General features: G+C 41.1%; 1 protein-coding gene across 2 annotated transcripts in view; it reads right to left on the minus strand.

Moving 5' to 3' along the window:
• Atrnl1 (attractin like 1) overlaps positions 1 to 27,269 on the minus strand; it is a 531,270-nt gene that overhangs the window by 346,212 nt on the left and 157,789 nt on the right. For both annotated transcript variants that reach the window (XM_052182687.1, XM_052182678.1), the window contains exons 25-26: positions 17,562 to 17,623; positions 1,038 to 1,116 (exon numbers count right to left, since the gene is read on the minus strand). In XM_052182687.1, the coding sequence (XP_052038647.1) occupies positions 1,038 to 1,116; positions 17,562 to 17,623 (141 nt within the window). The remainder of the gene's footprint in view (positions 1 to 1,037; positions 1,117 to 17,561; positions 17,624 to 27,269) is intronic.

Here is a 27,269-nt window from a genome sequence, read left to right on the forward strand (position 1 = left end):
TCGATACCCCAGGGTAAAGGAATGCTAAGTTGGTGAAACAGGAGGGGGTGGGGGGAACCCTCATAGAGGAAAAAGAAGGGGGAATGGGATGGGGGACTTGCAGAGGGGAAACCGAAAAGGAGGACAACATTAAAGCAGGCAGTAGGTTTTGAAATACAGGAAACTTATAAATTCATGTCCTGTTCACTAATTTTCTAGCCTCAAGTACTATAGATTGTTTCCATTAGCTTTAAATATTTTCTTATAGGCCCAGTTAAACAGGCACATAAAAATGCCAAAAAACACCCAGCAAGAAAGTTACTGGTAAAGCTAACGTTAGAATAATAACATTGATACAACACAGCAGATCAGTAAGTAGAAATGAAGAGTTTCTACAGTACAAGCTACAGAACCAGGCTATTGGTTCATAAGTTGTTTCTTGTTTCTTTCCACTAACCAATATGTCAAAAGACAAGAAAGTGTCTATGTGCTTACATGGTCAGATGATATTTATGAGAGTACAACCTCTCTTTAACTGCTGTAAGGAATATTGTGACTAATTCTGACACGCAAGTGCATCATGGTGGCCTGTTCCTTTAGACATAGCTTAGTAATCAGACAGCTAAGGAATGTCAAAGATTCGGATCACCTTCCCCCATAGACACTATTCTATAATAACAGATAGCTTCCCTAAAGCAAACAGATGAGGATACTCAGAACTGCCTTAACCTCAACAGAGATATTGTCATACAACAGTAGTCTCACACCATAACTAAATTTTACATGAACGATGTTACTTATTAGTTAACAGAATTGATATCTGTATTCATGATGAATTCTAGTACTATCAACAAAACCTGTAACTGACATAACATGCACAGTGTCTTTAAATGATTGTGGTGGTCAACTCTAAAATTTTAAAAACTGAAAAATTGTTCAATACAAATGTGTAGATTTGATTTGGCAGATCATAACTGGAAAGGAGCAGATTCCTGAGTTAACAGAGGTCCATGTCTGCTGGAACCCTCTTAGAGAGATCAGGTAATATCCCTGCCTACCTCTCTCCGACGAGAAGCCCAGCAAGTTTGTTTGATCTTCCAGACCACTGCAGCCACCAGCAGTAAAGACAAAAAGCAACTGGAAAATAAAGCACAAATAGTTTTATTCATGATACACCTGAAATATGCAGTAAAGCAAAATAATGCGAAGTAAACTGAAATACAGAGAAGTAAAAACTTGTCAGGATAAGTATTTTAAAAGAATTTCTTCATAATTGACTTACTTATTTCTTTGTGAACTGTTTTTTTTTTCTTTGTCTTTTCTTTTTCTGGCTTGTCTAACAATAGGGTTGTCCAGGATAATAAAGATTAATATTATTATTATTAATACTAATATTTATGTATACACAACATTTTAGAGGGCATTGTCTACAAACTTGTGAACTGAGCTAACTAAATGTCCTTACGTCTATCAACAGACTCGCTTCTCAGTTGAAGATTTCTCTGTTAAGTATGGAAATCATTCATTCTTTGAAGTCTCCTGGGTAATTCTCTTTTCTTCCATCATTTTGCCTCATTATAAGATCAACAAATGCACATTACATCCAGAATTCCTTCTTTAAACTACAGACTCCCCTTAGCATTCCGTTTAAAGGGCTTTCGGGTGGCTCTCTTGGTGAAGGCATGTGCTGCCAGCCCTGAGGACCAGAATCTGGTCCCCGGAAGCCTCATGAGCAGAGAGGAGAATCAACCCTTCAGAGCTGTCCTTAAGAGTTCACATGTGCCTGGGGCGTGCAAGCACCCCTTTCCACTAAACAAACATGAGCAAGTGAATATTTTTAAAAACTAAAAGTATCAATTTTAAGAAGGCAGTTCTCTTTTTTTTTTTTTACAAAAACAGATTCTGGGTCTGAGCACATAGGTGGGTGGGAAAACATTTTCCGAAATAATTAAAGACCTGGTCTTTAACCACAGAGACAGAGGCAAAGGTGGTGTGGGGTGGGGTTGTGGGGGACACACATTGGGGAGATTAATTTTGCAAATCTGCATCTTTCTTTTGTACTTCCAAAATCACAGCATCTTATCATTCTAAGGATTTAAGAGATTATTTAGTTCAGAAGAAAAGAAATCCTTGGTAAACTCAGACAATGACAAAGTATGTAATTTACCTAATTAAGCTGTCTTCTGAGAAACTGCTGACTCACAAGTGAACAGTTTTCACTTTTAGTTAACTCGAACTATGAAAATATGCTCACTGTGACCACCAAACAGCCATTCTATATTCTGAGCAAAACTGGATCAGTATGCTACAGTCTGAAACTTCTTACATCTGAGAAGGCCTGTGTGAGCTCTCAGGCTCAGCAGCTCCTCTCCAGGAGTCCAAGAAGACCGTTCAAGTGTCATGGGGAATCTGGGTCATCAGCATTTGATTGTGTAATGTTGCATAACACTTAAAATAGAGAAGACAGACAGACAGATAGACTCACACACACACACACACACACACACACACATTTATATGCACAGACTGCCAAAGTTGTCTAGGTTGAGGAGCTCTGTCTAGATCTTAGTTATTTCCATGGAAACTGCATTTTTCATGCTGCCCTCAGGTTACTAGAGTAAATGTTACAACAGTGGTGGAAACTGGCACTTTAACAGAGATGAGAATTTGCACTTTGACAGTGGTGAGAACTGTAACTGTAATAGTGGTGAGAACTGGCACTTTAACAGAGGTGAGAACTGACACTTTAAAGGAGGTGGGAACTGGTACCTTAACAGAGGTGAGAACTGGCACTTTAACAAAAGCAAGAATTGGCACTTTAACTAAGGTGGGAACTGGAACTTTAATAGTGGTGGGAACTGGTACTTTAACAGAGGTGAGAACCAGCACTCTAACAGAGGTGAGAACTGGCAATTTAACAGGTGAGAACCGGTATTTCAACAGGGGTGAGAACTAGCATTTCAGAGTCTAAAGGTCCATTTCAACTTCAGTGACATCATTATAATCTTAAAAATTTTTAGCACAAAAGATAAAAGCTTACCATTCAGAAATGAACTCACTCATGACATTCAAAATAAAATGACTACCATCTATAAACAAGTACTGTGAGTTGTTCTCTATTCCTCTCAGCATGCCTGCCTGCACTTATGTGCCCTGTGCAGGACCCTGATGAGGCAGCAAGGCATGGAGACTGTTACTAAGTTTATCCTTCACAAGTATTAACAAGAAAGGTTTCTTCCGCTGACATTTCTGTTCCAGCTAAATGCAAAAAACAGGCCATCTTTTCATCCTTCATACTTAATTCGACCTTAATATTGTCATTTGTTTCCTTAAGGACAACTATAGTAGTAGGTAACAGCTTATCTACAAACAGTCACATATCAAACATAATTTGAACACCAGAGTGATTGTGTGACAGATTTCATTTGTGCCACGAGAGGTGCACGATTAGAATTACTGGAGATGGGAGAGACACTGGATCTTTTGACTCAGACTCCTTGACTCAAGTACAGAGAAACACTTCGACAGTAAATAAGGACAGCAGAGTACGAAGCCTTTGCAACTCCTCTCTCTTCAGAGGAAGAATACAACATCAGAGACCTGATCCAATGGGCCAAACTCGGTTTCCTGTTAGGATAGCAGTGCCTACAAGTCATGGAGTTGCAGATGGCCTTAGGTAACTCCATCTGGAACCTTAAAGAATGACAGAATCTACAGTTCCTAAGTTCCCTGGGAAACATGTGAGGCGGTGTTCTGTGTACTGCTTTCTGTTCGTTCCATTTTGCATGAGGAGAAGTAAATTTTGATTATATAATTCACTGAAATATATTGGTCTATTTATTTCAATTAGCTTTTCCTTATCATTAAACCAAAGGCTTTAGTGGGTAAGGCCAAAAGTCTGTGCCCTGCGATTTGATTTCGCTACTATTTTTCCACAGGAAGTTTTGGCTACTTTCTTAGAAGTTTCTTTCTCTATTATTCCATAAAATGGATGGAACTAGAAGATATCATCCTGAGTGAGGTAAGACAGACCCAAAAGGCATGGTATATACTCACTGGTAAGTGGATATTAGCCAAAAAGTACAGATTAGCCATGATATAACTCACAGATCATATGAAGTTTAACAAGAAGGAAGGCCCAAGTGAGGATGCTTCAATCCCACTTAGAAGGGGGAAGAAAATAATCATGGGAGGCAGAGGGAGGGAAGGACCTGAGTGGGAGGGGGTGGGGAGGAGAAAGGGGGGACAGGATCAAGTATAAGGGAAGACAGATGGGAGAGAAGGCCAGAGAGCCAGGAGAATTAACAGAAATATGCAGCTGCAGGGGGTGGAGCGGGACCTCTAGAAAGTCCCAGAGACCTGAAATGTGAGAGGTTCCCAGGACTCACTGGGGATGACCTTAGCTGAAATGCCCAAGAATGACCACCTCCAGCTGATAGACAGGGCCCTCAGCAGAAGAATAGGGCTTCCATTCTACCTTTAATTCTAACCAGAATTGTTTCTGTCTAAAACAAATGCAGGGACAAACATGGAGCAGAGACTGAAGGAAAGGCCATCCAGTGACCGGCTCACCTTGGCATCCATCCCACGCACAGGCACCAAGCCCCGAAACTATTACTGACACCATGTTGTGCTTGCAGACAGGAGCCTGGCAAGGCTGTCCTCTGCGAGGCTCTACCAGAAATTGACTGAGACAGGTACAGATACTCACAGGCAACCATTGGAAGAAGGTCAGGGATCCTTAGGGAAGAGTTAGTGGAAGGACTGAAGGAGCTGAAGGGGATTACAACCCCACAGGAAGAACAACAGTATCAACTAACCTAGACCCCAGGGAGCTCCCAGAGATGAAACCACCAACCAAAGAGCATATATGGGCTGGACTGAGGCACCTGGCACATGTGTGGCAGAGGACTGCCTTGTCTGGCCTGAATAGGAGAGGATACAGCTAATCCTGGAGAGACTCGATGCCCCAGGGGAAGGGGGCTGCTGGGGGTGGGGTTGAGGTGGGAGGAAGCATGAAGGGGTGAAGAACTTGGGGGGGTGTGGTGAGAGACTGGGAAGAGGCAACATATGGAATATAAATAGATAAAATAATTTAATTAAAACATTAACAACAAAAAAGAAAAAAAGAAAGAAAACAAGAGAAGGCCACGCGTCACTGTGACGGATACAATTCCTCAGCTGAGGTTCCCTCTTCCCAGGTAAGGTTAGGTCTGCATCAAGGTGACAGAAATTAATCAGCATAGTGTTCTCATAAAGAAAAAAATCAGACACGCCCCCCTTACTTTACATAGCATGGAAGAAAGCTGAGGAGTGAAGAACCAGAAACCATTTGTCTAGTGCTTGGAGGTAGGTCTTCATAAAATCCAAAGTGCAGCACTTGGTCCGTTTGCCTTTCAGATTTGACTTAGCACATCTCTACCCTTCGAGACTCCCAGACTACTGTGATTTATTATGGTAGAATAAGCACAAATGTTCTGATCTAGCAGGCAGGCAGGCAGGCAGGCAGACAGACAGACAGGCAGACAGACAGACAGACAGACAGACATGTAGACGATAAGAATGTCTGGAATATATGTGTTGCTGTAAAACAACTCAGGCATTTTTTACCTCTTAAGAACGAAATCAACTGGGAATAGTTTCCAGCTGAGGTTACCTCCATCAGGTGTCCCTTTTCTCGTCCAGAAGAAACAGAGCTGGCCCCTGATACAGCATTTGGCGCTGAGAGTTGTGGACATGACAGTGAAAGCTGAGAAGGGTCACCTCAGTCAGAGCCCCCTGTCAGTCGCCCAGCTCCCTCTCAGGCCTCTCTCAGCTTCTACATCCACCTCACAGGGCTTGTCCCTGCCCTGTAGATAATGCTAACAGTCTGTTACATTTCATTCCAGGTTCCCATGGGCTGTGTGCACTGCACCTGAAGGGTTTGTGACGGGCTCTGAAATGAAGCAGAGTCTGTGATCCCATCCACATGGCCCAGGTCACATGTGGCAGTCAGAGGAGAATTGGAAGGAGCTGCATTTCTCCTTCTTTCAAGAGGACCCTAGGAACAGAACTTAGGCCCGATGTCCTGGTGGCAGGCACCTTTACTTTCTGAGACACCTCGCTGCCCCCAGCAGTCACCAGTTATAGGCAACTGATACTGAGAGCAGGAGAAACAGTTTACCACAGAAAAGAGGCATTGGATAGCCAACTGGTTATCCAAGAGCAAATGGTCAGCCCTGAAAACATCCATATGAGTAACATTGAATAAACTGGGCAGGTTACATTTAAATATATGTATGTATACATACACATGTATGTACGTACACAATTACATACGAAACAACAGACAATGGAAAAGAGGCTATAGATTTGAAAATGGAAAGTGTACATGAGAGAATTTGAAGGGAGAAATGGGAGGGGAAATTATATAGTTAAATTATGATCTCAAAGAAGTGAAAAAAGGCATAAAACAAATCTTTAAAAAATTAAATAAAATAAAAAATGAGAAAGGATGTCCCCACTGACTCTGACCTTCAGTGAGATATGGGGAATGTGCCCACTCTATGTGGTGGTAACCACATCCACGTGCTGGGCTATGGTAACCACGTCCACATGCTGGACTATGGTGACCACGTCCACGTGCTAGGCTATGGTGATCACGCTAGTGAAATCAGAGTGAAAATCATAGTGTTTGAGAATGCACTGTGTTGAATCCAGGGAAGACTCCAGGGAACACTGGTAACCTTGCAGCCAAATCTGCCATATTTCGAAGATCACTCTTCCTCTCTGCTCTTCTCCTGCCCTCTGTGCATCCTAACAGATTTTCCACTGACATTCAGTGGTGGTGGGTAGGGTAGGTATACTCAGAGGGGTTTCCCGAGCTTGGGACTTTATATGTGCTGAAAGGCCAGTTATTTTTGACAAGTCATGCTATAATAATTTGAAAATTACATTTGAAATAGTGAACTTTAGCAAAATTTCTATTGAAAAGCAACAACAATAATGACTGATGAGGAAATATACAAAATAAAAATGCAAAACCTAAGAAAGCTTGCGTTGGGAAGTATTTTGTTCTAACACTGAAAACAAAATTAATAAAAACTTACTTTGAAGTTTATAAAAATAAAAATGTTTTAAATCTATGAAAGGTACTATTAAGAGAAAAAAAGACAATCCAAAGACTGAGGTCTTTGCAGATAATATATCCAACAAAGAGTTATGCTTCAAATACATAAAGTATGCATTGAAAATTCAACAATACAGAAATGAAAGTTAATGAACAAAAGATGAGTAATGGATCTGAAAAGTATTTCCTTAAAGAAGACCGAAGTATAACAAGTAAGAACATGAAAGATTATCAGTGGTATAACAGTATCATTTCTTAAGGAAAGGAAAATCAGAACATACCATCACATATGTACTGCTGTCAGTGGGGAGGAGGAGTGCCTATGTATATGTGTGTGTGAGTTCATGCTTGTGTATATATGTGTGTTGAGTGTGTGTGATTACATGTCTGTGTATGTGTGTGTATGAGAATTATTGTATATGTTTGTATATGTCTGTGTGAGAGTGTATATGTTTATGTGTGTATGTGTAAGTGTATGTATATGTGTGCATATGTATGTGACAGTATGTTTATATGTGTGTGTATGTGTATATGTGTATGAGTGTGTCTATGTGTGTATATGTGTGTGAGTGCATGTGTATGTGTGCATATATCTATGAATATGTGTATGTGTGAGTGTGTGTTAGTATGTATGTGTGAGTGTCTGTGTTAGTGTGTGTGTGTGTGTGTGTGTGTAAAACTAAATTAAAGAACTTACAGGGCCAAGCCCTAGCCTAGTGAAAATGTGAGATACCAGGAGCTCCTGCTTTGCAGTTCCGTGTGAACAGACACTGTCACTCTCAAATGGCAGCGAGTATTGTAAAGAGGAATGTCCAGGTAACCTCTCACCTCTAATTCTACTTCTAAGAACTTATCCTAGGGAAATAAAAGCTGGAGTCCATATAAAACATAAAGAAAATACGATATTCCCTGACACGTTATTCTTAATTGCCAAGAAGTATAACTTCTCTCTCTCAGTGGGACAATAAACTGTGATATGCCCAAAAGCAAAATACTAACCTCACAATGCAAATATCTGACACAAACACAAACAACACGGACAAATCAAATCTCAAACACAATAGGCCGCGGAAAGAATACATGAAAACAGCAACAGGGGACAAGGGACAGGGGCAGGGGACAGGGACAGGGGCAAGGACAGGGACAGGGACTGGGACAGGCTGGGAGTAGGGCGGGGGCTGGGGTGGAGGCAGGGCAGGGGCAGGGACAGGCACCAGCCATTCTGGGAAGAAGAAAGAAGACTACAGAGCAGTTCTGTGATGAGTCCTCTGGGGTTTGAGAACAAAGTTGGAAATTACAAGAGTTCCTACGACTACACCAGAAAATGAATCTTACTGCACATAACCTAAAATGAAAGCAAATAAAGAAAGGCACGAGGGAGAAAACAGCACAGGTGACAAACACCCTCCCACCTAGTGCACAGACAACACCCTTCCCACACCACCTAGTACACAGACAACACCCTTCCCACACCACCTAGTGCACACCCAACAAACACCATCCCCACACCACCTAGTGCACACCCAACAAACACCCTCCCCACACCACCTAGTGCACACCCAACACCCTCCCCACACCACCTAGTGCACACCCAACACCCTCCCCACACCTAGTGCACACCCAACAAACACCATCTCCACACCACCTAGTGCACACCCAACAAACACCCTCCCCACACTACCTAGTGCACACCCAACACTCTCCCCCATACCACCTAGTACACACCCAACAAACACCCTCCCCACACCACCTAGTACATGTACAGCAAACACCCTCCCTATGCTACCTAGTACACACACAAAACCACCCGCATTTGGGGCAGACAACACGAGGTGAAACCATCAATTGGAGCAGGTCTCAGAGGAGCCTGAGCCCCCATCTGAATCATAAATGGGAAGGGAAGTTTCAAATAATCAGGTTATATGACTTAATTCATGCCTTAAAAATAGTACTTGGGCCCTTTTGGATACAATACAATGAAGGCAGGTAGAATGAGGGTTGACGGGTTTGGGGTGGTTAGTAGGAAAGGACATTCAGCTGCTTTGTAAGCAGTGAAGTGAGGCATATGGTAAGGCATGCTGTGAGGCATGCAGTCAGACACACAGTGAGGCATGCGGTGAGACATGCAGCAAGGCATGCAGTCAGACACGCAGTGAGACATGGAGTGAGACGCACACTGTGGCACACGCAGAGACATGCAGTGAGACACAGAGTGAGGCACAGAGTGAGGCACGCAGTGAGGCATGCAGTGACATATACAGTGAGGCATGCAGTGAGATATACAATGAAGCATGCAGTGAGACATGAAGCAAGGCATGCAGTAAGACACACTGTGGCACATAGAGAGACATGCAGTGAGACACAGAATGAGCATGCAGTGAGACATGCAGCAAGGCAGCAGTAAGACATACAGTGAGGCATGCAGTGAGACACACAATGAGGCATGTAGTGAGACATACAGTGAGACATGGAGTGAGGCATGCAGTGAGACATGCAGTGAGGCATGCAGTGAGACATGCAGCAAGGCAGCAGTAAGACATACAGTGAGGCATGCAGTGAGACACACAGTGAGACACGGAGTGATGCATGCAGTGAGACACACAGTGAGACATGTAGTGAGGCATGCAGTGAGACACACAGTGAGGCATGTAGTGAGACATGCAGTGAGGCACACAGTGAGACACGGAGTGATGCAGTTCCTGATGGTGAGAAACCCAGAGAATACTGGAAGGGAGGCTGACTGCCAGACAGCAGGCTCCCTGCGGGGCAGGCTGGCTTGTGGGCATTGTGGCATTTAAGGGTAAGTCTGAAGTTACTGACAGGACTCTCTGAGGTCTGTTTTGACCATCAGTGCTCTCTCCTCAGCATTGTAGATTAGCTGTGAGATGTTGGTTTAACTCACCATAAACTGCACTGTCACAGGTTTATGCCCGTCATATTAATTACATAACTTACAAGAGACAACAGGGAATAAACATATATTTTCTTCCACAAGGAAACCAGGGAGAAAATTCTGAGACCAATTTCCAATACAATAAGCACTTGCTTATGGATTTTACCTAGGGACCCACAGAGTCCCAGGCCTTGTTTACATTAACAAATGTATCATCTGCGCTCACTGCTGAGACGGGGCACTTGCATACCGTCCCTCCTTCACAAGGGTCTTTGTCCTTGCTCTGTTTGGTTTTAAAGTTTGATTGGTTGGGTGAATTGAAATCATATAAATAAATACTTCTGGGTCATGCCAAGGACTATGTTTACTAAAGACTTAGGGTTGCTTATTTCTTGCCCACTGGGGATGCACATTACTGATTTTTCTGTATGAGTTTATTTAAAAACCCTTAAAAACAGCAAGATCACGTGCCTCTTTCCCTCAGATCCTGGTAACCACATTACATCTGTGTTCTCCCTCCCACAGGTAGCTTTGCTGCGTTTGTTTTTCTAATGTTGAGGGTTTTATACTTTGCTTTTGAATCATTTAGAGTCAACTTAAATTAGATACTTAAAATATTAACCTACATCTCTTGACACTCCATACAACTCATGGTGGTGAGGCCACAGATTAAATACAAGTCTTAGACATTTCTCATCCTTGCTGGTAAGACAGCAAACAGGATGGCTCCGGAAACCATTTGGAATGATCTGTAATAAGCAGATCTGATTATAAACTGGAGTGTGTAAAGTTATGAACTAATGTTTATAGTGACACTATTCAAAGTAGTTATAAAGAGGAAACTGAAATACCTATCAGTGATCAATGGAGAGACAGCACAATGAGATCAAATATTGCTGAGCTGGCATCTCCATACCCGCCCCCCCAGCCCCCCACCCCCCGACAAAAGGTCCTGCTTTGCCACTCCCTTCTGAGAATCCAGAGGAAACCTGGTGGAGCAAGTCAGAAGCCTGGCCTGTAGCACACCTCCAGATGGAAAAATAAACTTTGAGTCAGAACTGCACTGTGTCTAGAGAGGTGGAAGTCTGGACTGAGCCTCCATCAGAAGAGTGAACCCCAAGCGTACAAGACTGTGCTGCGCACCTCTCCCTGAAAAGGACCACCCAGATGCGTGAATGGCTTCTGCTGCTACCCAGGAAGGAGTATCCAGAAAATCACTTTAGGCATTTAAGGACAGGTCACCAACTGTGTATCAGCAAATGCAATGTATCACATTCATCTTCCCAAGGACATAAGTCACATGAACATCTCAAAAGATGCAGAAAGGCCTCTAGTGAAGCCTTCTTCCTCTATGGAGACAATCAGTGTAGTGGTGCAAAAGTTTTCCCCTGGTCCCAACCACGTTTCCTTTACGAGAATTTCCCTTAACAATATTTTGCTATGCAAATTGTATACTGGCAACTCCTCCTCATAGGATCTGTGGTTTGAGAAAGTGGGAGGTGACAGGGGGAGGGGGACAGCAGGGACAGCGATGGACTTGGAATGGACCCACTCCATTGCCGGTTAAGATACCATCATCCACATCAGCATGTATAGCATAGTGTTTTCTAGCAGAAGGCTAAAATGGCTAATGATTTCACTACTAATAGCTTGAAAAGAGTTTTGATGAAAGAAATCCTGTTGGAGCTCTGGTGGTTTATGTGTCTTTTTTAAAAAGCGGGAAAAAATACTTTCAAAAAAGTGGAATAAGTAGTTACAGTTATATAGTACTGATGCCTTGAGTGGGACATGGAAAGAGAGAAGGCAAATGATCTCTAGAATAAGGAAGTAAAACTATCATGATACTAGTGGCCAAACAGATGTAAGAGCCAGAACATGGGATTACATCCCACAATGGTGATGTCTACATTCAGGATGAGTCTTCCTACAGCAAAAACATTAATGGAGATAATCCCTCACAGTTATGACTTGAGACAAACCTAATCTAAACAATATTTGATTGAGAATTTTTCTAGGACACTCCATACTGAGCCAATTTGAGAATTAAAATTAACCATGACCCATAGGTTACATAGGTATATACAGGGTATATAAGATACCTCAGTTAGGGTTACTATTGCTATGATGAAATACCATGATTTAAAGCATCTTGGAAAGGAAATGGTTTATTTTGCTTAAAGTTAAATATAATACTCCACCATCAAAGGCAATGAGGGTAGGACTTCCAGCAAGGCAGGAACCTGGAAGCAAGAGCTAATGCGGAGGCCATGAAGGGGTGCTGCTTGCTGGCTTGCTCCCCATGGCTTTCTTGATCTGCTTTCTCATAGAATCCAGGGTCCATCCAGCCCAGGGATGGCTCCCACAATGGGCTGGGTCCTCCCGCATCAGTAACTAAGAAAAAGTCTTACAGCTGTATAGAAGCATTTTTTTCAACTGATGTTCTATGGTTCATAGGAGGCCAACTATGTCTATGAACTCATCTAGAAGTAACTTCCCTAGTTTAAGTGCGGTCCAGTTACAACATATGAAAGTTGAGTAGTTGAGTAACTGGTAAATTACACCCTAGCCTACTGGTAAAATACACCAAGTGAGAAACAAACAATGACAGCTTCCAAGATTGCTACAATCTGGCTCAGACAGTAGCCACACCCAGTGGACAATGGGAATCATCACTACCATTAAAAATGCCCCTGTCATATTTCCTTGCTTCCTTAAATAATCCAGACTTTTCCAATTGAGAAACATTTGTTATTCCCATTTTACATAACAGAAAAAGTATTGTAAAAAAATTTCATTTCATTTCTACAATCATTTAGTAAAATGTTTATCACATACTACCACAGCAATAAGATAAATCCGTAGACCTTACAAATACAAAAAGACTGAGATTTTGAGAAGCTGGGTGACCTACATAAGATGGCACAAAGAGCTAAGATTGGAGCCAAGCCATGTCTATAAATGACTTCCCTAGAGCTGGCCCAATTGTGTTTGCCGCCAGAAGTCTCCAGAACGAGGTAAAACCATCATGATACAGTGTTTGAGCGTGGCTCAGAGGGATGAGCAAGCAACAGTTGGCTCGCTCGCTCCCATGCTGACCCCGTAACTGGGTTAGCAACAGAACGAGGGGCAGACAGCCTGGCTGTAGGATGTCCACAAACATTACCTTCTTTAAAATTCAGTGGTAGCCTTCCAAAAGACTAAATTAATATACTTCAAAATAGTCTGTCCATGTATTTGCTTAACAATGAGATGATTTCAAATTATCTAATTTACATTTCAGTACTAGAAGAAATTTAAATGACAAAGAGCACGTCAAAAATATTTGATTTCACGTAATGATTAGAATATTTTAATTCTCTTTGTCTATAATGGTAACCTAAAGAAGAGAATCATCTCTAATAAATGGTGCACACTGGACTAGCCTTCTTTTCCTTAATAAAGAAGCTACTGAACTGAAATATATGCACAAAATCAGAAGTTCCAAGCATCTAATATTTAAATAATTTACATGTACATTCACCTGTGAATTCTCACACATAATTTAACATTCTAAGATATGTCAATCCACACTATTTTGCATCAAGTGTTTTTATTTTAATGCATGAAATAATGCTCATTCAATTGTAACATCTAGTGTTTTCTAAAAATACACAGAATCTGTTATTGTCGTTAAAATTCATTGTATTGTACAGAACAAAATTATAAAACATACGTATTTTACAGTGCTTCTTCAAGTTTCACCTTTAAGAGAAATATGTGAAGTATGAATAACTTCTCTGCAGCCATGACAGGTATGTATGGTGATGGAACTGAGTGTTAAACATTACAGTTACCACACACATAGGCACACTGGCAAACATGCTTATTCTCAGAGCATAGTGACTAATATGACAACAAATTTGAAAAGGCAGATAAAGGAAAAGAGAAGGTGAAATGTGAGGACAAGAATTTAAAATCTTGAACAGCAGGTGGAGAGGGAGATCAGATATATATGTGCCCCTATGGATGGGTCCAAAGGAAATGAGAGGGAGACAGAGTTCAGCTCAATTATAAAGAACAATTAGTTAATGGGTGACAAAAAACCCTATCTCCAGAGAAGCTGAGTTCTAGTTAGTAAATGTACTCAGGCATGAACTAGCTCAAAAACTGGAAAAATTAGCTTCACAGGTTCAATTCATCCTGCAGATGTTTTTTTTGGGATCACTGCCACCCTCCTCATTTCTGCATGGCTCGTGGCTCCTTAGGTATCAGAGCAAGCATAGGATATTGCATGCACAAAAACCCTGAAAAGTTTACTATCTCTTAACATGAAGTATTTTTAGACTCTTGTGAAGAGGACACAGGAACTGAGGAATTATATAAAAACCTGAATAAGATACCGATAAGGGAATGGTTATCTGGTATTTGGAAACAGGGGTGATATACCACATTGGGTACTATGAACTGGGTACCATGGCTTCTTGATGGCCAAGTCAACCCAAACAAGCTGGTGGGCAGAGTGAAACTCATACTGCGTTCTGTTTTGAAGTTGTGTACAGCGATGTGTGCAGCGATGTGTGTCTTATACAAGAAGAACCAAGAGGACACCACTGGGCTGTGCATGTCAAGACAATGTTTATAAAATAACTTAGCTAAGATCCCACAGCACAGATGGTCCTCCTGGAGCACCACCTTCCCCAAGCCCAGTATGACTGCATTTATGACAATGAGAATGGATACAAGATTGCCTGCAGGTTATGATGCTTCTGAAAATGATGAGCACTAACCTCTCATAATGAAACACATGTCAACTGGCATATCAAAAACTCTGAGAAGTAATGTCAGTTAAAAAAAAAATCAATCCACAATTGTCCATGTAACATTATAAAACACAGCATTTTCCAAAGTAGTTTACCTTTGGGATTTCTATCTTAAGAACTTAGAGTGAGTACATACCATGCATGTTCTTTTGGGTCTAAGTTATCTTACTCAGGATGTATTAGCCAAAAGAAAAAAGAAAAACAAAAAAAAAAAGTATAGAATACCCAAGATACAGTCCACAGAACTCAAAAAGGTCAACAAGCTGAAGGGACCAAATGAGGACACCTCAGTCCCACTTGGGAAGAGAGAAAAAAAGCAATCACAAGGGGGGAGGGAGGGAGGGACCAGGAAGGGAAAGGGGATGGTGGGGGGGGGGGGGGACATGATTTCGTATTGGGTGAGGGAAAAGGACTGAAGCCCTGAGGACCAGCAGAAAGAATGGGAACAGACAACTTCGGGAAGTAGGAGGCTGGGGGTACCCTCCAGAATGTACCAGAGACCTGGGAGGGGAGAGACTCTCAGGCCTCAAAGGAATGGAGGGACCTTAGACAAAATGCCCAACAGTAGAGAGAGGGAAAGTATAGAGCCCACCTCCAGCAGGAAGACAAGGCATCAAGTGAGGGATGGGGTTGCTATCCCACAGTCAAAACTCTGACCCATAATTGTTCCTGCCTGAAAGAACTGCAGGGGTAGAAATGGAGAGGAGCCTGAGGAAAAGAAGGGCCAGAGACAGACCCAAAGTGGGATCCAGCTCAAGGGGAGGCCCCAAGGCCTGACACTATTACTGAGGCGACGGAGCGCTCACAAAAAGGCCTATCATGACTGCCCTCCGAAAGACCCAACAAACAGCTGAAAAAATTAGATGCAGATATTTGCACCCAACCAATGAACAGAAGCTGCTGACCCCTGTGGTTGAATTAGGGAAAAGCTGGAAGAAGCTGAGGGGGAGGGCAACACTGTAGGAGAACCAGCAGTCTCAATTGACCTTGACCCTCCCCACCACCCAAGATCTCTCAGACACTGGATCACCAACCAGACAGCATACACCAGCTGATATCAGGTCCCCGACACATATACAGCAGAGGACTACCGTGTCTGGGTTCAGTCAGAGAAGATGCACCTAACCCTCAAGAGACTGGAGGCCCAAGGGGGTTTAGAAATCTGGTGGGTGGAAGGTTTAGGGGTAGGGACATCCTCATGGAGACAGGGGAGCAGGGAGGGGTTATGGGATGTGGAACAGTCAGAAGGGTGGACTGGGAGGGGAACAAAATCTGGAGTGTAAAAAAAAGATTTAACAAATTTTTTCTTAAAAAGAACTTACTTTAATGTATCACTTAACTACTCATCTGGGAACTTAACTCTATTCAAAGTCATTTGTAATATTTCTAGATTAGAAACTCATTCAAAGCACAAATGTTTTCCTACAACACATTTTGGCATATCACTAAGCACATATGATATTAGTCAATAATGAATTGAATTGTTCAATCTAGAAGATTTAACTAATCCACGAGCTATGGATACTATTAATTTCATTAATTAAAATAGTTTTAATTATTTTTGTGTAAAGAAAACACAAACTGAGTTCTCTTTGTACTGAATTCACTGGGCACAAAGCAAGATAAAAAACCTTACACAACTGCACTGCAAGTGTAATCCATCTGCTCAATGGACATTCATAATATGAATTCAAGAAGTGGAATAATAAGATAAGCAATTGACAAATATGATCTGACAGGCTATACACACACAGACACATACAGAGACCCAAACACACAGAGAGACATACATATACACACACACAGACACATACATATACACACAGCAGACATACAGACAGATACAAATATGCACACACACATATATGTACACATACAGCCATAAACTACACATATACATGTACACAAAGACAGACACAAACACATACTCACAAGCACACACACACATAGACATACACACACATAGAGACACACACACATACAAAGAGACATACACATATACACACAGACACACAGACATGCACACACAAACATTCACATACACAGACACACAGAGACAAACACAAAGACACATACACAGGCACAGACACACACAGACAAACACACACACAGACAAACACACACACACAGAGACACATTCACACATACATGTACACACACAGACATATACACACAAAAACATACACATACAGACACACATGTTCATGCATACACAGTCACACACAGAGACACACACATACACAAACACAGATATACACAGACACACACAGAGAGACACAAACACACACATATACACACACACACATATATACACACAGACATACACACACAAACATGCACAGACACACACACAAACACATACACAGGTAGACAAACAGAGACGCATTCACACATACATGTATACACACAGAGACATACACACACAAAAACATGCACACAGAGACACACATGTGTGTGCATGCACACACAGATACACATGTGCATGCAAACACAGTCATACCCAGACACACAGGCATAGACATACACATACACAGACACGGATACACACAGACACTCACCCACACAGACATAAACATAAACAAACACAAACACAGAAAGACACATTCACACATAAATGTGCACACAGACACACACAGACACAAATACACACAGACACACATGTGCATGCACACACAGACACACAAACACACACATACATGTACACACACACACACAGAGAATCACACACACACACAAACACACACAGGATTAATGAGTTAAAATGGCAGCGAAAGCCAATTACCTGAAGAAGGTGACAAAGAACTGCACAAGATCCATGATCGTATTGTGTTGTGAAAACGCAATCTGAAAAATCAAAATAACAGAAAGTTTGAGGTTTACTGAGCCTAAATTCTTCAAAAGCTGTAGTGATGTCTCACAGTATTTACAAACATGTTATTTCTAAATCAGCAAAACAGTAGGACTTCCCATACTATAAATCAAATGCAGGCTAATGTGCAAGCTGTATTTGAAAACTATTAATCATTAATGAGTGTCATTACATAGGTATTAATAAGGACTGCTATGTAGATTATGATATTAAGCAGTAAAGACCTATGGTAAAATTAAGCCAGAAACATGAGCTGGGAGCTGCACATGAAATGAGAAGACATACTAAATGCACTTACAGAGACTTGCAGGCAAATTTCTTTAATAATGGTCATGTTTTCAATTAACACGGTTGATAATTACTTGTTTATAAGAAACCAGGAAAGCACATGGTTGCACACATTTTGCTCTGTACACTGAAACAATATGCTACTTCTTGTTATAATTTCATCTTTCTTGAGGAACTGTCATATACCATGAGGTGACAGCATGGCGACTGGGCAGAGAACAGCACACTAGACATGACACCACACATAATTAGTTTCTGAACTTAACTTGTAAACTTAAATATAATAACATTCATTTCCAACAAGTTTCTTAAAAAGTGAATTATAAAGAGTTTATACAAAAACTGAGAAAACATATTTAGTTTAGAGTAGCTACTGATGGAAATATTTTAAAAGGTGAAAGAAAGAATTGTTTTAAAAATAGAAAAGATATTTATGTTTTTATTGCAGGGGTAAGAATCTGGTGGAAAAGTAGTTTGTCAAAACTTTACATTTGATGCCTTGAACGTTAGGAAAACACTAGATATCACAATTAAGAACTATCTGGATGAAGCTGGGGCGGTGGTGGCGCACGCCTGTAATCCCAGCACTCTGAGAGGCAGAGGCAGGCAGATTTCTGAGTTCGAGGCCAGCCTGGTATACAGAATGAGTTCCAGGATAGCCAGGGCTACACATAGAAACCCTGTCTCGAAAAAACCAAAAAAAAAAAAAAAAAAAAAAAAAAAAAAAAAAAAAAAAAAAAAAAAAAAAGAACTAACTGGATCATCTTTTAAAAGTTAACTTTTTGAAATCATACTAAAGCATTTATCTAGGTTATAGGATGACCTCAGACAGCACAAGGAATATCTACAAAAGAGCAGGGGGCAAGGAGGTGTAAAGAAAGCTCCTGTCAATACCGGAGCTCTGTGCCACCAAGTAGATCTCCTTCAAACCAAGAAGACTGCAGCAAACCAAGAAAGGAAGGAAGAAATCCTGCGTAAAATGTCTTCAATAAGAGACACCTAGTAAACTTTCTAAAAGAGACATTAAATGCTGCTTAGGATCTCTGTGGGCTGCGGAATGTACCAACAGGGAAAACAGAAGAAAGCCATTATCACTGGAAACCGCTTGTGTGTTTGGCATTTCAGAGACACTGGAGAGGAGTGTTCTGGCCTGTTATCAGAACAACAATAAAGGGGTGTGAAATTAGAAAAGCTAAAACCACCTTGTAACAGCTCCGAGTCTGCTGCTAGCTAGCCCCTCCCCTCGGAATTTTGAAGGAAGAGGACCTGAGTACAGAGGACATGTAGGGTTTGTCCTGATGCACGAGCTGAAATATCATTCCCATGCTTTGTGAAAACATCATAATCTTTCTTAGTTTGTTACTGATGGAACATACACTTACCTCGAGTTTTAGAGCTTCTAGTACTTTTCATCATAACTCTACCTTGTAGACCCTTCCACACATAATTTAGCCAAATGTTCTTAAAAGCATAGATATGCCAACAGGTGTCTCTGCTTCATTTATACCAATTATTTATCTTTTGGCTTTGTTGTGGACCCACAAAGACCAGGATAACTGTATGAAAATTATTTACACCAGCTCCAATTAGATTCTGTGCCCCACTAAAGTTACTGTCACTTTGTTGGTCATTCCTACCACATGTTCATCAGTTAGAGAACCCCAATCCTTCTGTTCATCATGGTCACAGTGATGCTGGCACTGCACAGGGGAATGGACACGAGCAGATTTGGATGTATGTGTGATGCTGTGCGACTTTTCCTTCACAGTGTGTTACACTCTGCTAAGCACTCCTAGCTGAGTTCCTCCCACTTTAAAAACTGGGATCCCTTGTTTTCCATCTTCAGACAAACTCTCTGCTTTTGCTTGATTTTTCAGTCTAGTGGTTAAATCTCCAACGCCGAGCCTGACTTCACTTTGCTAGCTTGCTTTTCAAACTCTACATGTTATGAATTGTTCCAGCACATTTTTAGAATTCTGCAGAGACCCCTCCCTCAAATCTGCTACTGGGCTGGGCAAACCCACTCTGCTCTCTCTCTCTCTCTCTCTCTCTCTCTCTCTCTCTCTCTCTCTCTCTGGTGATTCATCCTGTGTGGTTCCAGAGAACATCTGGAGCTCTGGGGTTTCCCTCTTGCCTCTCTCCTCCTCCTGCGGACACACTGGGGTCACAACTTACATCTGTGGTTTAGCCGAGTCTTCTGTGTTTTGGCATTCGTGGAACTACTATATTGATTAAATTGCTTGACACTGATGTCTTATTTTACAATCCAGTTACTCTAACTCTTTGGAACTATGGTAAATCACGGATATATAAACCGTGCTAGCAGTGTTCCACGGACTAAACATTTGAAAGCTTTCCGTTGGTTAACTTTCTTTTGTTACATTTGAAAATACAGTTTTAGTTAAATTTTACTTGAATCTCCATTGCTCCAGACTATGCTTCAATTATGGAAAAATCAATTCTCTCTGTAGAGTTTACATTCTTGGTTTCCCAAATAATCTATGGATTATAGACAGATTCCTTTTAAAATCTTCTATCTCCTGATTACTTTTTTGGCTTATGTCTTTTTGAAAGTTCAGGCTGTGGTTTGTCTATAGTTCCTCTGTCCAAACTATCCTTATATTTTATTGTTTTATAATTTATCCTAAATTAACTCACAATCAGTAACTGTAACTCCATTTGCTTGCTATGTAGCCAGCTCACGTTGCCCATTTAATGCCCTTTGTGGCATTTCCCGGCACAGTGGACTCAGACAACAGCACTGGTCACCACTTTTGGGTAAGTCCCAGCACCTCTGCCATATTTTTCAGCGCCACTCTCGCACAAATGTCTCTCACTAAGAAAAAGGTACAACCAATGATCATAATAAAATTAGGTGGGCACCGAACAAGCCCAGATGTGTATAGTATACCTGCCCTGAAGTGGGTAATAGCACTTCAAACTTGAAAACAAAAATCACTATTTAAGGTGAGGCACATGTAAAGAAGATATCTGTATTTTTCAACATTTGCCTGAAAACATTTGAATAAATAAAATGTTTAGAAGGGATTCTACAAATTATCGTCATGATGTGAGACAGTCAAGGGCTCTAAAACTAGAATTAATTATGGTTTCTATCTGCATCTATTATTTAAGTTGTTGTAAGAAATATAAATGTTGGTAGGGAGGGTCTGGGCAGAGAAGGAGGAGGGACAGGGAGGGGGCAGGATCAGGTATGGGAAGGGACTGGAGAGAAGTACAGAGGATCAGGAATGGAATCAATATGTAGCAGTGGGGGATGGGGAACTGGGAGAAGGTTCTAGAATGTCCCAGATGCCAGGGAAGTGAGAGGCTCCCAGGACCCAACAGGGATGACTTTAGCTGAAATTTGGAGAAAAGTGGAGCTAGAACCTGTAGGGATCACCTCCAGTAGATAGGCACCGCCCCCAGTAGAGGGATGGTGCCACCCACCCATCTCAAAACTTTTAACCCAGAATGGTTACTGTCCAAAGGAAAGACAGGGACAAAAAAAAAAAAAAAAAAAAAAAATGGAGCACAGACTGAAGGAAAGGCCGACCAGAGACTGCCGCACCTAGGGATCCATCCCCTTTGCAGACACCAAACCCTGACACTGGATGCCAAGAAGTACTTCCTGACAGGAGCCTGATATGGCTCCCCAACCCCCGCCAACCCCACCCTGAGAGGCTCTGCCAGCATTTGACTAATACAGATGCAGCTACAAGACCAGAAGAAAACAAATTACCTGTAATTCCCCCCCAAATTAACACTGTTTTACTCCGGGAACAAAATACCCACAAAAGGAGATACAGAGACAAAGGGTGGAGCAGAATCTGCGGGAAAAACCATCCAGAAACTACCCCACCTAGAGATCTATCCCATATACAAATACAAAACCCAGACACTATTGTGGATGCCCACAAGTGCTTGCTGATTGGAGCCTGATGTAGCTGTCACCTGGGAGGCTCTGCTAGTGCATGACAAATACAGAGGGGGACACTCTCAGCCAGCCATTGAACTGAACATAGGGTCCCCAATGGAGGAGCTAGAGAAAGGATCCAAGGAAGTGAAGGAGTTTGCAGTGCCATAGGAGGAACAACAATAAAAGTCATCTAGTACTCCCAGAGCTCCCAGGGACTAAACCATCAACCAAAGAGTACACATGGAGTTACACATGGCTCCAGACACATATGCAGCAGAGGATGGCCTTGTTAGACACCAAAGAGAGGAGAGGCCCTTGGTCCTGGAAAGGCTCAATGCCGCAGTGTAGAGGAATACCAGGACAGGGAAGCAAGAGAGGGTTGAGTGGGGAGCAGGGGGAGGGGAGATGGCTTATGGGATTTTGGGGGGGGAGAGGGAAGGGGTAACCAGGAAAAGGGACATTTGAAATGTAAATAAAGAATATATCTAATTTAAAAAAGTTAAGAAAATGATAACCTGGAATTTCTCACAAACTAAACTGCATAAAATACTTGAATATTGAAATCCTAACTGAACACTTAGATTGACGTCTGCCTTCCACAATAAATTATTATGGGCAGGCAAACTGGTCAGAACCAGTGTGTGTGGAAAATGGCTTTGGAAATACAAACTGCCTCAGGAGACAATCTTGAGGCGCCAAGCCTCCCTCAGGAGCTGCAGGCACATTCTGGCAGGGGCGGGTTAAGAGGCTTCCATTTTCTTCAGTGGTGCAGCCACTGTTAGGTTGTCTGGGTTTACACATCCTTGCAAGCAGCTCCATTAAAGCAGCTGGGCAGAAAAGACACAAACAAAAGATACAGAAATAGGAGCAGTCCTGAAGGCTTGCATAAGAATGGCCAGGCTAGGCTTAACTGTCTGAATGGCTGCAACCAGTGCAAGAAACAGCTTGAGAAGGAGTGTGTGTCACTGAGTGCAGGCTTTGTGGCCACACCAGCTCTAGTCTCTCTTTTTCTCCCTGTCTGCTGCTTGCAGATCAGGATGGAAGCTCTCAACTCCATGTCTGCAGTGGCCTGAGGGCTCCAGTGATGTGCTTGTCTTTGAACCACTTCTACTCTGAGCCCAGGGATTACATAAGTGAAGAATTTTATATGGGTGCTGGAATCCAAATTCAAGTCCTCATCCCTATGGGATGAGTGCTTTCACCCAAGGAGCTATTTCACAGCTGCAAATAATGATTCTCAATAATGACTGGAGACTCTGCACGTCACTTCTGTGCTAGGCAACCAGCAGATGCTACAGTGTTGCAAAATGACTGCTCTACTCAACAGTGGGCTCAAGAATATCGTACCCATCTTTCAAAATGTTTCTTTACCTGAGATTTCCTGTAGAAAACAGTGTAACAGGCAGGCATGGAAATCACTACTCCGTGAAGTCCACTGTCAGATACCACACTAGCTTGGAGAAATAACATTAGCTGAGGCAAACTGGAGAACAAATGTGTCCCCAACAGGATGTGCCGGAAAGGTAAATCCTCAGACTCATCCATTAGCGGTATTGGACATACAGAATTTTGGCTAATTGGGGTCACAGAGTGAGCCCTACGATGGTATTGGTGGCTTTATAAGAAGAGGCAGAGAGATTCCTGGACCCATTCCCTCTCTTGTTACATGATGGAGCCTACCAGGACATAACACAACAAAAAGGTCCTTGCCGCATGCCAATACTTTTTTAATGGACACCAGACCACTAAAACTGTGAAAAAGAAATGTGCCTTACACATTGTTCAGATTTTAAGATTCTGTCGTGAAGAAGAAAATAGATTTCAACTCAAGATGTCCACTTATAAGGTGTTAATTTATTAATGCACTGATTATTAAACTAAGAATCTATCATATTCAAGGTCTGGTACCAGGTGTGTGAATATATTGATTGAAAAAATTAAAATTCTTACTTGGGGAGGAACCAATTGATGGTAATAATAATACTATGTGTTGAAATGTACTAAGTGCCAAAAGGATGTAAGAACAGGAAAAAAATCTCCATGCTGTATTTACATGTCTAGGTTATGAACTCACACTTTCAGAAAACTGTCTCAAAACGGGCGAAATGCTTAGATTAGATGTTACAGAAAGAAAAAGTTAACAGAAGAAATGTAATGTTTTATTAGGTTCAAGTGTATCTGGCTGTTCTCATCTTTCCCCAGCAGAAACAGCTGCAACTTCCAGCCCTCCCTACTGAGATAGGGCGGCCTTGCAAAGGGAGGAAAGGCTGGGGAGGGGGATCATTTAAATCCATCTGGGCAGCTGGTTTTCAAAGAGCTGATTGCAGATCATCTGCATCGCCATGATTATCACACTCTGTTACAACACTAAAGCGGTGCCTTCCTTCTTACTCTGAGTACTATGCAAACAACGTCTACACTAATCTGAAATTATCTATTTTAGAGGTTAATGTGAAGACTCTCCAGTAAAATACAGGCTGCAAGATAATAGTGATTTCATTCTTATTTTACACTACTAAAACAACATTTCAAACAATATTTGGTACGTGGTAGTGGAAAGCATTTAATTAAATTTTTGGGAATGAAATCTACAGCAAAATTTAGCACCAGAGTATTCTTGGGGCTTTCAGCTATCCATAAAGATAAAGATAAAAAAAAAAACACCTAGATACTATGACAAAAACATTTTAAATCATTTATTCTATTTATTTATGATGTTGATATGTATGATAGATTTGATGCTACTGGAAAGAAATATTTGAGTGTAAAGTATATATTTCTAGTTAATAAGGTATTAATTTGAATTGTAAAATGCATAAAATATTCTGGAATAAAATTTCAGAAATGTATTTCAATGCCCTAGCCAGTAGTTTCCTTCCTTCTATCAAGCCTCCCCAGCCTAAACTGGTCTCAAACTCTCACCTCCTGCAGCCCAGGCTGGTCTCAAACACTATGTAGTTGAGAAGCTGAGGACGTCCCTGTACTCCTAACCATGCTGCCTCTACTACTAAATTCTGAGATTATCCACAAGCACACCTCGCTCAAATCTGAAATGCCATTTCTTTACATATGAGATTGTATATGAGATTGCTCTACTAGAATGACCTCTCAGTTGACCGTGTGTAAAGATCAGAGAAACAATCAATAAGAATAAAATTCTAAACTTGTAGTTTGCTCAAAAGTATTTCCTCAGGATACAAAATATTTCTAATCCTAAAATCTATAAATATCTGATTATAAAGATTTCTATTGATTCTATGCCATAGCTGGAACACAGCTCACAATAAATAATCAATATTTTCCATTTACTTTCTGTGGTCGTTCCAAAGAAAAATATCACATGTTTATATACCTTACATTTAAATGTTTCAAAACATTAACTAGTATAACTGAATCTTTAGTTTTCTTTACCCTGTAACAACTTAATTAAATCACACAGTGACGATTGGAAGAACGACTATCCAAATCCAGGACTGTTTATGCTGCGATTTTAGATTTTACAATATCCTCAGTCCTCTGAGAAACTGAAACAACGGCTCACAGAAACAAAGCTCAGCTGGAAGCCGGAGAGAATTCACTCCACCCTAACTCCTGAGCATGGGTGCGTGTAGAGATCTGAAATAGAATTTGACAGAGACTACATTTTATGAATTTATTACAATTGATGGTTTTCAATCATATGATCTGATTTAAAGAAGTTGTATGAAGTGGACTTGGAAAGAGAATTCTCCACAACATGATATTTACCCTAAAATGTCAGAAATTTTTAAAGAAACAGCTCTTATTTATAAAGGACGCATTGATGTGTTTGTGCAAAATGTCAGCTCCCATGCATAGTTACGTTCTGATATGACGCTGGAGATAAGCTGGAAGTGCAGGGAAGGGATGTGCTGAGATTATCAGGCATGTCTGACACACTGGAAGTGAATGAGGTTGTTTCATGTTGCTGTTTGGATTATGGCATTTCTGAATGCTGACATAAAACAGTTTTATATAATGGAAGTTAGAGGACTAGCCAGACCTTAGAAAGAAACCTGATATGTAATATTCCTATTTAATTTAAAAAAAATAAGTATAGTCCCATTTGAGAGAATTTGTTTTAACTGTCTTAATAACTGGATAAATTATCACTCTGAAAATTTATTTATTGCACTAAAGTTAGTTTAGGCTCAATAAAGCACTCCAGAAGTTTTTACCACAGACAGTTTCTATAAAACTGCCACTGAGTTTAATGTAGAATTTTGTTTTAAAAGAAACAGAAGTATATCTGCAAAACCTTCCTTTACTAAGCCTTAAGGGAAGTAAGTAAGGAGGAACCTCCATAACTCTAAGACCACCCTGGTTGTGCTCAGATTCGCCATGCTGGCCTTGACTGTATGATCTACACTGTTAAAATGCAGGCAGCTCCTCAGGGCCCTGGACAGCCTCAGTCTACCTAGAATAGCTGTAACCATTTTGACATCTAAGGGGGTTTATGTGACTTTCAGGGAGTGGGGGAGGGGGGCTGAAAAGGGGAAATCATTTGAAATATAAATAAAAAATATATCGAATAAAAAAAAAGATTTAAAAAAAATTCACGAGAAGTCTGCAAAAAAATAAAAATAAAAATTATCCATTGAGGACCTGAACAATAAACCAAAGAACGGGTGTATTTTCTTCTTAACCTTTGTAAACCATGTTTCACTGAGAACACTTCAGTTCTTCCTAAAGGCCGATATGCTTCAATGTGAAAACAATACTGATTTTGAGTGTACAGAAGTGAACTAAACAACTACCATTATGTTTTGAATACACCTTTCAATAAAATTATTGAAATGCAAAAAAAAAGTATAAAAGGTTCTTTTAAATTAATTATTATGTGCTGAGGTCAACTATGATAATCTATCTTAAGAGTATAGACTTCTTCCCAATAATTAGCATAGTGCTTGTTGCTAACATGTTGTGAATAACTGATAAAATAGTATGTTTTTAAAATGCTAAAAGAGAAAGCTGATCATTTAATCTAACAAGGCCATTTTTCTAGAATACAGCATGAGAAAGAACACCCGGACAATGCTTCGTAAATGTTACACAGATTATTCTCATTATAAGTATTTGAATGCTATTTATAAAACTGATTATTTGGATCATGCTTGCAGCTAAGAAATGGCTTACTGGGCCGCCAGTGGCCTTCTCCTGGTTTAAGGCACTTGGCTGCTTTCTTTTTTTTTTTTTTTTTTTTATTTGATATAATTTATTTACATTTCAAATGATTTCCCCTTTTCTAGCCCCCCCCACTCCCCGAAAGTCCCGCAAACCCCCTTCTCTTCCCCTGTCCTCCCACCCACCCCTTCCCACTTCCCCGTTCTGGTTTTGCTGAATACTGTTTCACTGAGTCTTTCCAGAACCAGGGGCCACTCCTCCTTTCTTCTTGT

Source organism: Apodemus sylvaticus, chromosome 1 (assembly GCF_947179515.1).
Source record: "Apodemus sylvaticus chromosome 1, mApoSyl1.1, whole genome shotgun sequence".
Taxonomy (NCBI): Eukaryota; Metazoa; Chordata; class Mammalia; order Rodentia; family Muridae; genus Apodemus; species Apodemus sylvaticus.